General features: G+C 34.3%; 1 protein-coding gene across 1 annotated transcript; it reads right to left on the bottom strand.

Annotated features, from left to right (window-relative positions):
• Nucleotides 1–12,008: 12,008 nt before the first annotated feature.
• Nucleotides 12,009–13,640, bottom strand: LOC131618511 (protein ENHANCED PSEUDOMONAS SUSCEPTIBILITY 1-like). Its single transcript, XM_058889717.1, has one exon. The coding sequence runs from the start codon at nucleotides 13,587–13,589 to the stop codon at nucleotides 12,246–12,248; it is 1,344 nt and encodes a 447-aa protein (XP_058745700.1). The 5' UTR covers nucleotides 13,590–13,640; the 3' UTR covers nucleotides 12,009–12,245.
• Between the last annotated feature and the right edge of the window lie 475 nt (nucleotides 13,641–14,115).

Here is a 14,115-nt window from a genome sequence, read left to right as displayed (position 1 = left end):
GCTAAGTTCTTATTCATATTTAATTTCTCTTTGACATTTTTTATTAAGTTAGGATTAACTCTAATTCTCACTGAAATAGCCATACACTCACCCTCTTCTGTTTATTCTTCCTTTCCAATTTTCAGGGTTTGATGACCGCCGAAGCTACGAGTTTGGTAACCCTAAAACCCTAACCTTGATACGTTTCTTTGTTTATTATTACTTATGTCAAACCCTATTAAGGGATCCGCTGGTTACAATTTCCCTCCCCCATATCTGTTTTGATTATATTATTTAAATGCGTGGTTAGTAATTTTAGGGAGTGGAACTATGAATTGAGTTAGAATCACCTAATTACAAGATAATATAATTGAATATAATCACGTGATTGGTGCACACACGCACACTTTTGGGTAAACCTCTCTGTTGCCTGTTGCCTTGTTGCCTGTTGCCTTGTGTTTTTTTTTGCAGAATAGTCAGTCCCTCGAATACGAGGATACCTCAGCCATGTTGCCTCGATTAAAGGTCATGGTCCCTAATGATGCTGCCTTCGATACACTAACATGACCTCGACCCTCGAAAGTTGCCTACGAAAAAGGCTGAGGTATCTTCTGGTTGCCTACGAAAAAAGGCTATTCTGATCCTTCCTCTTAGACTACCTACCTCTTTATGGCATGGGTCAGTCTTTGAGCGAATGATAATTCGATGACCCTTCTACCTCCAAACGAAAGGCTTCCTGCCCTCTTATGGCAAGGATTGACCCTTTCATTCTGAAGTGCTAAAAAGAGACATATCATCTGAGTTTAAGGTAATTGCCCCTAATTGCCTTGCAATGCTCATCTTTAATATTCTTTCTCACAAATCTTCGAAAACTGGCTACGCTCATTTACGAGCTAAAGTCCACTTTTTTTCTTTCATCTACTTTTTTCTAAAAAACAAACGAGCAAGCAAAGCAATTAAGAGCCCATGGAAAACCATGGATGCAAAGGGTGCCTTACACCTTCCCTTTGCATAAATTACCCCCCGAACTTAGATTTCTTTAAAAGGTTTTTTCTGTTTCTTTTAGCCTTTCTGAATTTGTTTGGATAAAATAAAAGTCGGTGGCGACTCTTGCTTATCGTACATTCCGATTAATAAAAAGTCAGTTCACCGTATTACAATGAGTGAGACATGTATGTCGTGATTAAGCATGGAATTGGAATGACATGGACGTATTCATTTGTTATGTGTCATTGTGATGGTTTGGTGTGGATAGAAATGGTGAATGTGGATTATATGTGAATAAATGATGAAAATTAGGTGTGCTTGCGGTTTATAAATAATTATCATGAGTTTTGATTAATTGTTTGGCATGTATTGAATGGTTTACGATTGAATTCTCATGATAAACATGATACATAAAGTATGTGTATGTGTTATGACGTGAATTGATGAATAATGATACAATACATGTTATGCTATGCTTGAATACACGTGATTGAATTGTTGTGTGCTAGTTGATGCTTTGTTTGGGATTGAAGTCATGTTGTGTAATGTTGTGCAATCTTTGGAAAAGATGTGATTATGTAGTTTAAGAGGTTGAGAATCTTCTAATTTGCATAAGTCTTGTTGTTGTACACTTACACTAGCATGAGTCTTTGAAAGAGGCAATATCGAATAATCTTGTGGAGATTATTTGCTTGTCCCAAACCTAACGTCGAATGGGGTTTGAAAGCATAACGAGTAATGGAGATTTAGTGGTGGTTATCTAGTCTGAGAGATGGACAATCGGCTTGCAGGAAATGATAACAGAGAGATCCACATGCATATCGCATTGAGTCACACTTGAGTCGCACGTGTCAGTGTGAATTATAGTTGTTGTGTGATTTATGTGATATGATTGTGTGGAATGACGTTATGGATATGCATATATGTGGGTTTTGGTGATTCTTTTGATATGAATTGTTATTGTGTTGTTGATGTGATATATGGGAATGAAACATATGTGATGCGAGGTGAATATGTATGTATTTTATATATATATATATATATATATATATATATATATATATGTATATGTGTGTGTGTGTAAAGATAACTTATATACTTGAAATATTGTTATGTTTGTATACAATTGAGGATTGTGGTAATTAGATATAATTACTTGAATTGTGGAGCTATGTCGTATGAGATAAACATGTGAATCTTGAATATATTATATATGATGCATGTTTATGCGAAAAGTGATGAATTCATGGAATGTATTTTAGTTGTGTCTTACATTTCCTATTATTATATTTACTTATAATGATTTGAATTCTCACCCTTCTGTTTGAATGATGTTCATTGCGACATCGCGCAGGTTCCGAAGAGTAGTGGTGCTTCGGAGGAGGTGGTGCTCTGGTCATATGTAACACATGGGAATTGGGTTTATTTTATTACCTATGTTTGAAGATTATGAAATATTGTTTTACTCATATGTAATTTTCTAATTGGATATGTGATATTTTGATGTGTGGCCTTGAGCCAAGATATTATGATATGGTGGGTGGTATATGGGAATCATCCAAGTTTACCATTTTCTAAATGAGATGATTATTCCGTTGTGGTTATGCATGTTTGGTTTTAAAGTTTAAATTCCTTGTTACTCTCATGTGACCATTGCATGGTAAATTGTTATTCGTTTTAAAATATGTGTAACGCCCTCATATGGTGCATGCTTGTTACTCTGATTATGCAAATGTATGCCTTATTTGAGTAGTATAGAATTGAGGGTGTTACAGTAAAGTCAACAAAAGTCTTATAGTGGTGATGCGTATGGTATTCAATGTTATCACTATAAGAAGGTGGGTCATACAAGAAAAGTGTGCCCTGAACGCCTGAAAGATCATAGAGGTAAGGATAATGGAAATATTGTGATTGTTCAAGATGATTTCGACTCATATGATGTTCTTGTGGTTTCAAGTAGCGACTCAAGTAAAGAGCGGATTATGGATTCAGGTTGCACTTGGCACATGACTAAAAAATGAATTGTTCGAGGAACTATGCGATCAAGATGGTGGAACTATATTTATGGGAAACAATAAATCTTGCAAGATTGAAGGTGTTGGATCTGTGAGATTCAAGCTTCATCATGAGTCAATAAGGTTGTTGACTGAAGTCAGGCATGTACCTGATTTGAAGATAAATTTGATTTCTCTTGGTGAATTGGACAAGAAAGGATATAAGAGACATAAAGTGGTCGAAGGAAGTATTGAGAGGAGTGAAGAAACAAGGCTTGTATATCCTTGAAGCTCAATTTGTAAGTTGTTTTATAGATGTTGCGTCGACGAAACCTTTGTCGAAGATAGAAATTTGACACATGATATTGGGCCATGTCAGTGAAAGGGGTCTGGTCAAATTGGGGGAACTTAGAGTATTTGGATGCGTAGCCTATGCTCACATTAGGCAAGATAAGGTCGAACATAGAGCTCTAAGATGCATGTTCATGGGATACCCTAAAGGAGTCAAAGCTTATAGGCTATGGTTCCTAGAGTCAGGTCACAGGAGGTGTATCACTAGTCAAGATGTTGTTTTCAATGAAATTGAGATGGTTTTCAAGAAAATAGATGATGTTGGTTGAAGTGCAGATATATCTGAAGAAGAATTGAAACATGGAGAGATTCCTTTTGAGATGGAGCATGTCAATGGTGAATTGCATATCCCACACAAATCAGAATGTTGCTGTTATGATCACCAAGACCTTTCAGAGTTGCAATTTTTTCCACCATATGTAGTTGATAATGCTGCAGGAACAAAGCTAGTTTGTTTCCTTGAAGTTATAGAGTTTGTTCCAAGGTGAAAATTTGTGAGATATTGGACCGAACTATAGCATGATTGAAGGGTAGCTTCTTGGTTCGACAATTCGAGAGGATCCTAGCATGTCGTCGAAGTCTGTTCACATGCTGTAGTTGAAGGCATGCAATGCTGTAGTCGAAGAATGTTCAAGTATGAAGTAGTCAGAATATTATGCTTGTTAGCATGTTGAATTGGTCCTAATTGTTAAGCTCAATTGTTTAAGTTAGTTTGTTCCCTAAGTTAGTTTGTGTAATGGGTATGTGTGTAAAAATCCAATAGTTTAGTGTATTAGTTTTATTATAAATAGAAAAATAGTCTCTCATCATTGCATACTACAAATCCTAATTAGGGTGAGAGAGGTTATTTTTTATTCTGTAACACTTGTAAAATAGTCTCTCATCAAAGAGAAAGTAAAGAATAACTGTTTATAACCAATTTTATTATGTTATTCTCGCTTCTCTCTTTCCTACCCTTATGGATTTCTTGCCAAGAAAATAAACCTGTTATACTTTGTTCTTGGCATCTATTTCACAACAAAAGTTTTATCAATTTTAGCGTATTGTGAAATAAATATGAACTCCAATAATGACACAATAGGTTCTTCTTATTAAAGCCTTTACTATGTGACATACTAGATTTATTCAAATTCATTTTTATTCAAAGTAGGCCTTTGAATTGACAGAATCAATTATATGTTTTGTTTCCACTTAGTGAATTTAGGGTTTTATGAAGATCTTTCACTTTCTTTTTCGTCGAGACATGTCTTACATTTTCCAACTTGGTTTTTAATATTAGTCATTTCATATCTAAGTATTTCATTATTGTTCTCTAAAAACTAAATGTAGTCTTTAAGGTATAACTTACACTTTTCAATCTTATCATGTTCCTTAATTAGCTTAGCGTTTAATTTAAATAATTATAAGTAATATAATTTTTTTTTACCTTGCAATAATCTTAGTATAAAGATTTCAATCAAACTTGTTCATCTTCTTCGTTGGAAGAAGGTTCTTTGAAAATTCTACCCGAGGTTGATTCTTCAAGATTTCTCCTTGATGTTAAGTCTCTAAAGATATTGCTCGTCGGGACTTCTTTTTCATTTATTCTTTCAAACATTCTGCTAGATAAAACTTCTTCATCTTCTTCACATATTCTTCTTGGTGAATTTTCTCCACTGAATTGAATCTTTCGAGGATCTTTCATTCACTTATATTGTTCTTTCAGATAAGACTACTATAGTTGGTTTTTTTTCTTTTTCTTCAAAAGATTTCTTCAATGAAGTCGTCGAGATTCTTTTAGGTTTGAGTTTATCTCTTAGTCTCGTATGTTCATTCCCTCTTTTATATCACTATTTAAACCATGGTCAATCACTTGCTCAACAAATATTCCCTTCTTATTGGGAAACAACTAACAGAAAAATATTCTATTAGATGTCATTTCTGTTTGGATAATTAATCCTTTCACTTGATGATAAATTCTACAATTGCCATATTGAGTAGCAATTATTAATCCTCCTTTTTACATTTGGCCAATGCTCAATAGGTTGTTCTTTAATTGTGGCACATAAAATTCCTATATAATCACATGCACATAAAATACCTATGTTATCGCACGAACAACACCCCTCACTAGTAGGCTTACATTCCCATCTCCTCTTATTATCATCTTTGATTTATTTCCCAATTTCAGATTCTATGTAAAGCTTTTATTTAGATCACTATATAAGTTTTTGTCTCCGCACATATTATTACTGCATTCCGAATCCAGAAAAATGCACACTAGAGGTGGCAAAATGGATGAATATAGATTGGATCTTTAATGAATGGATCAAAACAATCCATTAGTCCATTAACAATCCATTAAAACTTCTTTAAAAATATTCAATCCAATCCAATCCAATCCATCCATTAAGTAAAAAATTCATCCAATCCATCAGTTAACATCATTTTAATGGATAGATATCCATCCATCTAAGAAAAGATATTTTGAAGAGAGATGCAAAATCTAGCTCATAAGGGTTATTTCAAAGTATAAAGTGTTTAAAGAGGTTTTGTTTTGTCAGAATGCTATCGAAGAGTATATCCTCGAAGACGAAGATAAAGATTTAGAATATTTTGGAGAATTTTAGAGAATAAGCTTCAACAGTCACGTTGGTTGAGTTTGGCGCCTCGAACGGAAGAAGATTCAGATTCAAATGATCTATTATATTCAAAAAGGACGCATGGAGGCCTTAGAGATCGAGGAGCGTGCAAACGAAGAACGTGACATTCCATTAGGAAAACACCGTTATGGCCGAATTAGTATAAATTAGAATCTTAGCGTTAGATTTTAGTATGCTCAAATATGTACTAAAATCTCAATCATACTCAAAGTATCAAAGTGTATCGAGAAACGAGTGCTGAGAAATATACGTATGAATTACCATCATTTTAATCAAATTACAAGTCTTTCATCAATTTTCTTTTATCTTCATTAAAGTCTTTTACTTTCTTTTCCTTTCAAATCGAAACCTTTATCATTCCTGCATTTATTTAATACCTTTTAAAAGCATTTCCTTTTGACTCTAAAAATGACCACAAACAATCAAAGAATGTATACAACACAAACATCAAAATCTCGAAACCTAGACCATGTCCTAGGATCAATTTAGTCGATCCTTCGAGCAACCAGAATAATCACTATTTTGGAGGACTAGCACTAGTTTACGAATATTTTCAAATAAGTTAATCTAAACACCATCCAAAAAGTTAATTTAAATATTTTCAAATATTAAAAAAAAACATTTTGCATAGATTTTTTTTTTTACTTTTTCAAAAATAAAATCGATATTTCATATTTCAGAAAAAAATTGATTTTTTTGGAAAATCGATTTTTCATATTTCCAAAAAAGTTGATTTTTCGTATTTTAAAAAAAACTCGATTTTTCTATTTTGAAAAAACTCGAATTTTCGTATTTTTAAAAAACTTGATTTTTTGAATTTCTGAATAACTCGATTTTTTTCCAAAAAATCTCGAGTTTTCGTATTTTTCGAAAACTCAATTTTTTTGTTTATTTTAAACTAGAATTTTTATTTCTCCGAAAAACTCGTTTTATTTCGTTTTTTTTAAAAACTCGATTTTTTTATTTTTCTGAAAAAAACTCGATTTTTCGTGTTTTTGAAAACTCATTTTTTGTTATTTCCGCAAATACTCGATTTTTAGTTTTTTTTCGAAAAAAAATTGATTTTATGTATTAATAAAGAACTTGATTTTTTGAAATTCCGAAAAAAAACTTAATTTATTAGTGTTTCTGAAAAAACTCGAATTTTTGTATTTCTGAAAAACAATTTTTCGTATTTTCGAAAAACTCGATTTTTCTTATTTTTGAAAATAGTTTAATGTAGTTAAAGTATAAGAAAAAAATAATCCATTGGATCATCAAAATGTGTTGGATGGATTTGATCCATCCATATATATATATATATATATATATATATATATATATATATATATATATATATAGACGGATTTAATCCGACCCATTAACTTATTTTTAATGTGGTGGATGGATTAAATGGATTTTGCCTCAAGTTACCATGGATTCACTTTCTAATGGAAAAACAAATATTTCGCATCTCTTAGAAAGGAATGATCAAGTAAAACATAAATTCAATACTTTTGGTATAAAAAAAAGGGGATTAACGATTCTTCAGTATTGAATCAAATCATATGTACGGGTGATCAAGATATCCCAAGAAGAGAGATCTGACAGTGCGCCTTTACTAGAAGAGAAGGAAAGAAGATACTTACTAGAAATCTATTCCACTACCGCTTGATTTCTCTCTCTGTCCACAACCATGACTCACCCATCTTTCCACCCCCTCAAAGATCTACCTGATCGATAAAGACTTGAATCGAACTGGCAGTGATCAAATCGACTTTGGAGAGTAACTCCTCAGGGAAAGCCAAAGGAAGGACGAGATAGAGCTCCAAGACAGGATGAAGGCAGAGAAGTCATATATAATATACGAAATATACAAAATAAATGATATAGAAGATGCATCCGTATAGATATTATAATCTGCATCCAGAAAGTCGTATGCTTTGGAAGAAGCTTGTACAGTTTGGGAAGGGGTTTTGATTGATAAAAAAGAAGAATCTACTTCAACCGATATGCCCTTAGGCACGACCATACATAACATAGAAATAACACTTGGACAGGTGGACAATTAGCTAGAGCAGCGGGTGCTGTAGCGAAACTTATGGCAAAAGAGACGTTTCAAGAAGTCATCCAAATTATTGCTTTTACCAAGAATTTGGATTCTTTAAAAAAAATCAGTTGATTTTGTTGAAATCAAATACATGAATAGGAATGAAAGAAACAATGTTTTACGAAAAACTTCTTTTTCTATAAATTATTACAGGTCTCAATAGAAAATGATTAAAATTTGTTTTTGCATAGCTTGCGTTCTCTTTATTCGCCAATGAACATCTACCTTTCGTCTGTAACGTGCATTTTTTGCTTTATTTAATGGATCCTCGAACTTGATTGAAAGCCAATGCATTTTTCGAAAGGGGGTCTTGAAAAAAAAGCTGGAGAGGCCTAGCCTGATCAGAGAAGTGCTAATTTTGTTCGGATAGACTTCATTCAAGAACGCTGCCGCCCCTGGAATCAATAAGAAAACTAGTACTAAGTTTCAGATCAGTGAATAAACCGTAACGAAAGAAGAGCATTTATTTTTTTGAGCTCCCGCTTTGCTGGGGCCTGTTAAATGTGTTACTTCGTTGGATTTTAGGTGGGGAGGGAAAGGTCGGGGTTTTTTGTCGATAGGAGTTAGAGTAACCCCTAACACTCTGCTCATTCTGAATTCCTGTAAAACAGCCCCCTCCCTATTTTATTTATGAACATTTTTTGAAAAATTAAAATATGAATCCCGGTAACTTTTCAATTTTTTATTTATAGGATTGATTCGAAATCCGCCGAAAGTCTTTTAGTCAACAAGTACGGGCTGGGGAAGTAATGAAGGGTAAATAGCATAGATAAGAAAGGGAGTCGTTAGCAGGCTAGACAGACATTGAATGAAGAAAGAAAGGTAAATGAGACTGGTATGCCAGTTTCCATCTTGTTTTTGTCAGAGGGTTTTGGCAGAATTGAGTTCTACTCCCATAGCCTTTTTTGTTGCGACATTCCCCCAAGAAAAGAAAGAGAAAGACGGGATATGCGATTTATAATTTGACGTTTACTTTTAGGAAAGCATAGTTTCCCCCTCCCCCATTTCTGACCAAAGAAAAATAAGGGTAATTCTTTCAAGGCAGTAGGGATGGATGAATAAAAAACATGATTGTTCACCGAACACAAGACCTGGAAAGGGCTTTCCCTATTAAGGAGGCAGATCCATTTCAGATGCTTTAGATATAGCAACCAGGGGATTAGGATAAGTCAGGGAATTAGTAATCGTTCTTGCTTGTTGGTTTGTTTTCTTTCAGCTTTGCAATTCAATAAAAAAAGCTCTAGGAGTCCCTTTCTTCGGGAAGTGACGGATCAATCTTTCATTAAAGAGAGGAATTGGCACATTAGAATTCAATTGTCATCCTACTTCACACCCATCTTCTTGCTTAATTATGCTCCACATCTGAAATTGTATTTTTTCAGATGTTGGGTTTAACACAAGTTTCAACAAGTTTAGTTTACTCGTAACAAAACTTTTCCCCCAGCCCTCTAGGGTTTGGCAGCTACCCCCCATCTTCATGGTGGTTTCCTTTTCTCACCTTCATGGCTGTCTCCTCCTCTCCTCTATGGAGAGTATCCATCCCTTTCATCTGTTAACCCCACCCATCGGCTTTCTCCTTTCATCATTTCGAATCATTGTCAAATCCCTCTTTCTTTTGAAGCGGCCACCACCGGAGTGTTTACGGTGATTTTCGGTAAACAACCGCTAGTCCTCCAAACTATAAAATATACTTTGGTTACTCGCGGATCGACTAGATTGATCCTAGGACATAGTCAAACAATTGTCTTTCGATATGATTTGGTTCATGTTTGTTCTGGCTTCAAGAAAACTTGTTTGTGATGTATGACTATTCACTTGAAACAACACTTGTTATACATGTTAATGTGACTTTCGACAAAGAAAACATAAATAAAAGCGTGTAAATTGCAGGAATGTAAAGTGCAGAAATATAACGTGCAAGAATGTAAAATGCAGAAAAGTAAAGTACTTCAAAATGAAAGTTAAACGAAAAGGATAAAGGAATTGAAAAGATACTTGAATAAAGAAAGATACAAATGTATTTAAAATGGTGTTGGTGTCATACGTATATTTCTCAGCGAACTCGTTCTCTAAACACTTGATACTTGAGTGATTTGTGAGTGATTTGTACAAAATGAACACCCGGAATCCTAACATTAAGACCCTTATTTATACTAATTTCGACCCTAACGGTCCTACACTAATCTAATGCCACGTTGCTCACAAGAATCCCTGGGATGCCATCTGTCCTTGTTCGGTTACACAGATTACTTCGAAATTCAAATCCTCCCGCCTAAATCCTCTTTCGACGCATGGCAACGTGATCAGAACCGAGAATGTCACGAAAACACGTTAAGCTTCAGTACCCTTCGTATTTCGCAAAACGTTTAAGTGTTTAAAGATAATTCACTTCGAATTAGCTCCGATTCTAACCACCTCCACTCCAACTCAAACAACATTCTCGAAACATGGCCATCAGTAGCCATTTTTAAATCTCAAAAATGGTCATCAGCAACCATCTTTCCTTGAATCATAATCCTTCAAAGAATATTTCCTCTAAACGAAATCTTCAGCCAACATGGAGCCACCACCAACAATTGTTTCCCCATCTTCAAAGCTGTCAATCGATGGCCCATTCCCAAAGTTCATTCTGCTCATGTGGGTGCCTTCAAAGCCACCATCGGCCTCTCCCACAACTTCGACGGAGTTCATCGTTCGCCCAACTCTAAAGCCACCATGGTTTAGATCCGGTTTTTGTTTTCTTACTCCTTTTCATTTAACTAATTTTAGTTTTGTGGTTACTGTTTTGTGTTGTTGTCTTTTGGAACCCATGTTTGTTCCTTTTGGTGTCTTGCATCAGTATTGTGTGTTTTGCTTTAGTTTGTCCTATTTTCAGTGGGCCTTCAAGGTGCTTGATCTTTTGCTCCAAAGAGGTTTGGCTGAGGATAATGGGTTTTGGAGTAATAACTTAAGGGTGATTTCTAATCAACTTCTTTCTTCCTTTCAACTAAGACTTCTTCTAGAGATGATGAGTTTTTTCAAGAAAAAGAACCTGTATAATCGAACTGCGCGTGATAAAGCCAAAAAAATGATCCTTAATTGGATAGATTCAAAGATTTTGGTTCCTAAACTCATTTATATTTTATGGAAGGTTGTTGCTTGGTTGCTAGGTTCAAGAGCTTGGATTGAGTTTACACTTTTAGGTTCTATTCTCTCACAATTTATCTTTTTCCAACTCTTTGTAAGCATAGCTATTAGTGTTGATTTTAGTTTGAGGATGGGAAATGCCCTCACTCAAAGGTTATCATCTTGCTTGTATCACTGTTTTCTCTGTTGAATGAATTTGTTTTTCTGTCAAAAAAAAATTATGCTCCACATCTGACTTCATCATTAAGATTTCTTCATCATCACCAAGTACAACTCAATTAGCTTATTTTATAAACCAGAACACTTATATTAAAAGTTTATCGCGTTTGAAGCACTCAACAATCGAACTGTCAAAGATTGACGTCGTCCATACCTCTTCTTCTTCTTCTAAGTGATCCTCGATCGAGACCTCTGTTTCCTCCTAATCTATTCTCATGAAAAACTTTGAATGCTTGTTCCTCCGTATCTTGTTTAAGAAGCTTTTGCTTGTGAATAATTAATAAACTTTGCAACTCATCATCATCAATGATTAAAGCATCAATATACTCCATCTCATCAATAGAAAAAAAAAACCATGTAATTAAATTTTCTGCTACGGATCAAGTATTTTATCCATAATTGTGTATCTACCAATTGTTCATCATACACCCTGATTCTATTAGTCACATACATGACTCTACACAATCAAAAATATATTCACCATATTTCATCTCCAAAGATTCATACGAGAGATTATAAAGCCTTTGGAAATCTTCCTGATGACTAAGCACAGCTTACAAGACTAGCAGCCTTTGAATCAATATCATGACAGAAATATCATATTCTTATACCCACATAGAATTGAATAATCATCAAACTTTGAACAACATTTTCCAAGTCACAAAGTTCTAACATGCACTTCATCAATAACAACATACACTTCATAAAATAAAATAAAAATAAAAATTCCACAACAATCACTGTTTGTTTATATGGAGTTGAACATCAAACCTTCTTACAAAACTAAGACTTCAACCTCATTATTAATCCGTTATTCGAATACAAAATCAAACACTAAAGATTCAACATTATTAGAACTTAGAAGCCACAGTAGTTGGACGCGTAATCCATAAACTCGGGATCATTTCCAATTGCTTCCAAATTTTCATTAGGAAGACAAACTTCAAGGTCCATACTACCTTCTTCTACACCTGCATACACATAAACCTTCCCACTTCTTTTATTCGAACTCCCACTTCGAACCCCCACTGGTTTTCCCCAACCGAAATCATTAACAAAAACATCAAACCAAGGAGAACTACCAATCACCAATGAATTATTATTCACCACATCATCAGGTGTTACAATAAAACTCGGAGTTACCAACCAATTTCTATAGCCACTTTTCAACTTCTCATTCGAGTGCAAAGCAATCATCTTATTCATCTTCAATGCACCTTTACCAAGTCCACCATCTTCCAATAATTCACCAGCTTGCATGGTAACCACGCAATCTATCACGGCATTACCAAAATAGTCTTCATGCAAAGGAGGAATCAACCTTGGTCTAACGCCTATATCCAGCACAAAACTCACTTCTGTTTGTTTGTCAAGTTTTCTAGAACGTACAAAAGAACGCCAAATGTGAGTGAAAACTGCTTGCAAAGAAGATAACTTCTTGGCACCGGCCTCTAAGTTGGCTTTGAATTTTAGTTTTGCAATATTTTCTTTTGTGAAATGAAATAATCTTTCTGGCAGGTTAAGTTTAATCCCTTCATTATGAGAGTAACTATTTTGCGGCTCTATTGTGAAGGGAAATCGAATGGGATATTCAATATCTATTGGAAACCATCGTTCATATATTGGAAGTTTGGATATTTTATGACAACCTTTTGAGATTTCGGCCAACGAATTGGAAAAATGGCAAAACGACTTACCATCACCAACCACGTGGTTGAGTGTGAAGCCAACAAAGACGCCGTCGACCAATTTTGTTACTTGGATTGCAAGTAATGGTTGTGAGGTCCCTTCATAGTTTTTAACTCCGTTAAGTGAAAATAATGAGTGATGAATCGGGGGAAGATGAAAATTAGTGGGTTTAAGAATGTCGGAGACACTAATATTTTTGGCTAAAGCATGAACAAAGAGTGCTCCTTTATTGTTGCACTTGATAGAACATGAGATAGTATTATCTTCATGTTGTTTGATTTCGAGACGGCCCGTGAAGAGATGGAAAAAATCAAGGGTAGAGGAAAGTGAATTTTTAAAGTGTTGGATTTGGTTAGTTGCATCTAAGTCGAAAGGGTTGTGATAAAGAAGACCAGTTTGATTGTATCCAAATGGGAGGAATTGTAGATCCCATGGTGTTAGATCGATTGTATGGTCATTTAAGTGATTTGGTGCATGGATTGTAGAGGTGGAGAGGATTTGGATGGAACTCATATCTAAGGTGAGGAACAATTGTTATGTTGTATTTAGTTGTGGGAAATAAGACTCTTAACACCTATTTATAAAATTGTAGTTTATTAATAGGGTGGAATATTGTAGTATAGAAATTGTTGGTGGTAAAAGAATAGATAGCATTGAAAAAATTTAAAAAATTAAAAGCTAAATTTGAACCGATTCTTTTAAACTAGAAACTTTGCGTAAGTGAGGGAAAATGGTGGAAGGAAAAGTATTAGCTGAGGCAGTTGTTGACATATATTATGGGACACGTTTCGGAAGCTAATTAATTGGTGAGTGCATGCTGGCAGCACAATTTGTGGAAAAAAAATATGGCGAGCACTAGAAATTGAAAATGTAAATAAACTTATTTTAAAATGAAAGTCCAAATGACTTGCTTTGACCTAGCTTTCTCTATTCTACATAGAGCAATGCTATTTTTATTTTTAAAATTAATTTTATAACACAAATATAAAACTATTTTTATTTTTAAAATTAATTTTATAACATAAATATAAAGTTTGTC

Source organism: Vicia villosa, linkage group LG7 (genome assembly GCF_029867415.1).
Source record: "Vicia villosa cultivar HV-30 ecotype Madison, WI linkage group LG7, Vvil1.0, whole genome shotgun sequence".
In the NCBI taxonomy this organism is placed as follows: domain Eukaryota; kingdom Viridiplantae; phylum Streptophyta; class Magnoliopsida; order Fabales; family Fabaceae; genus Vicia; species Vicia villosa.
The sequence above is the reverse complement of the archived record's forward strand: the minus strand, read 5'-3'. Positions and strand labels throughout refer to the sequence as shown.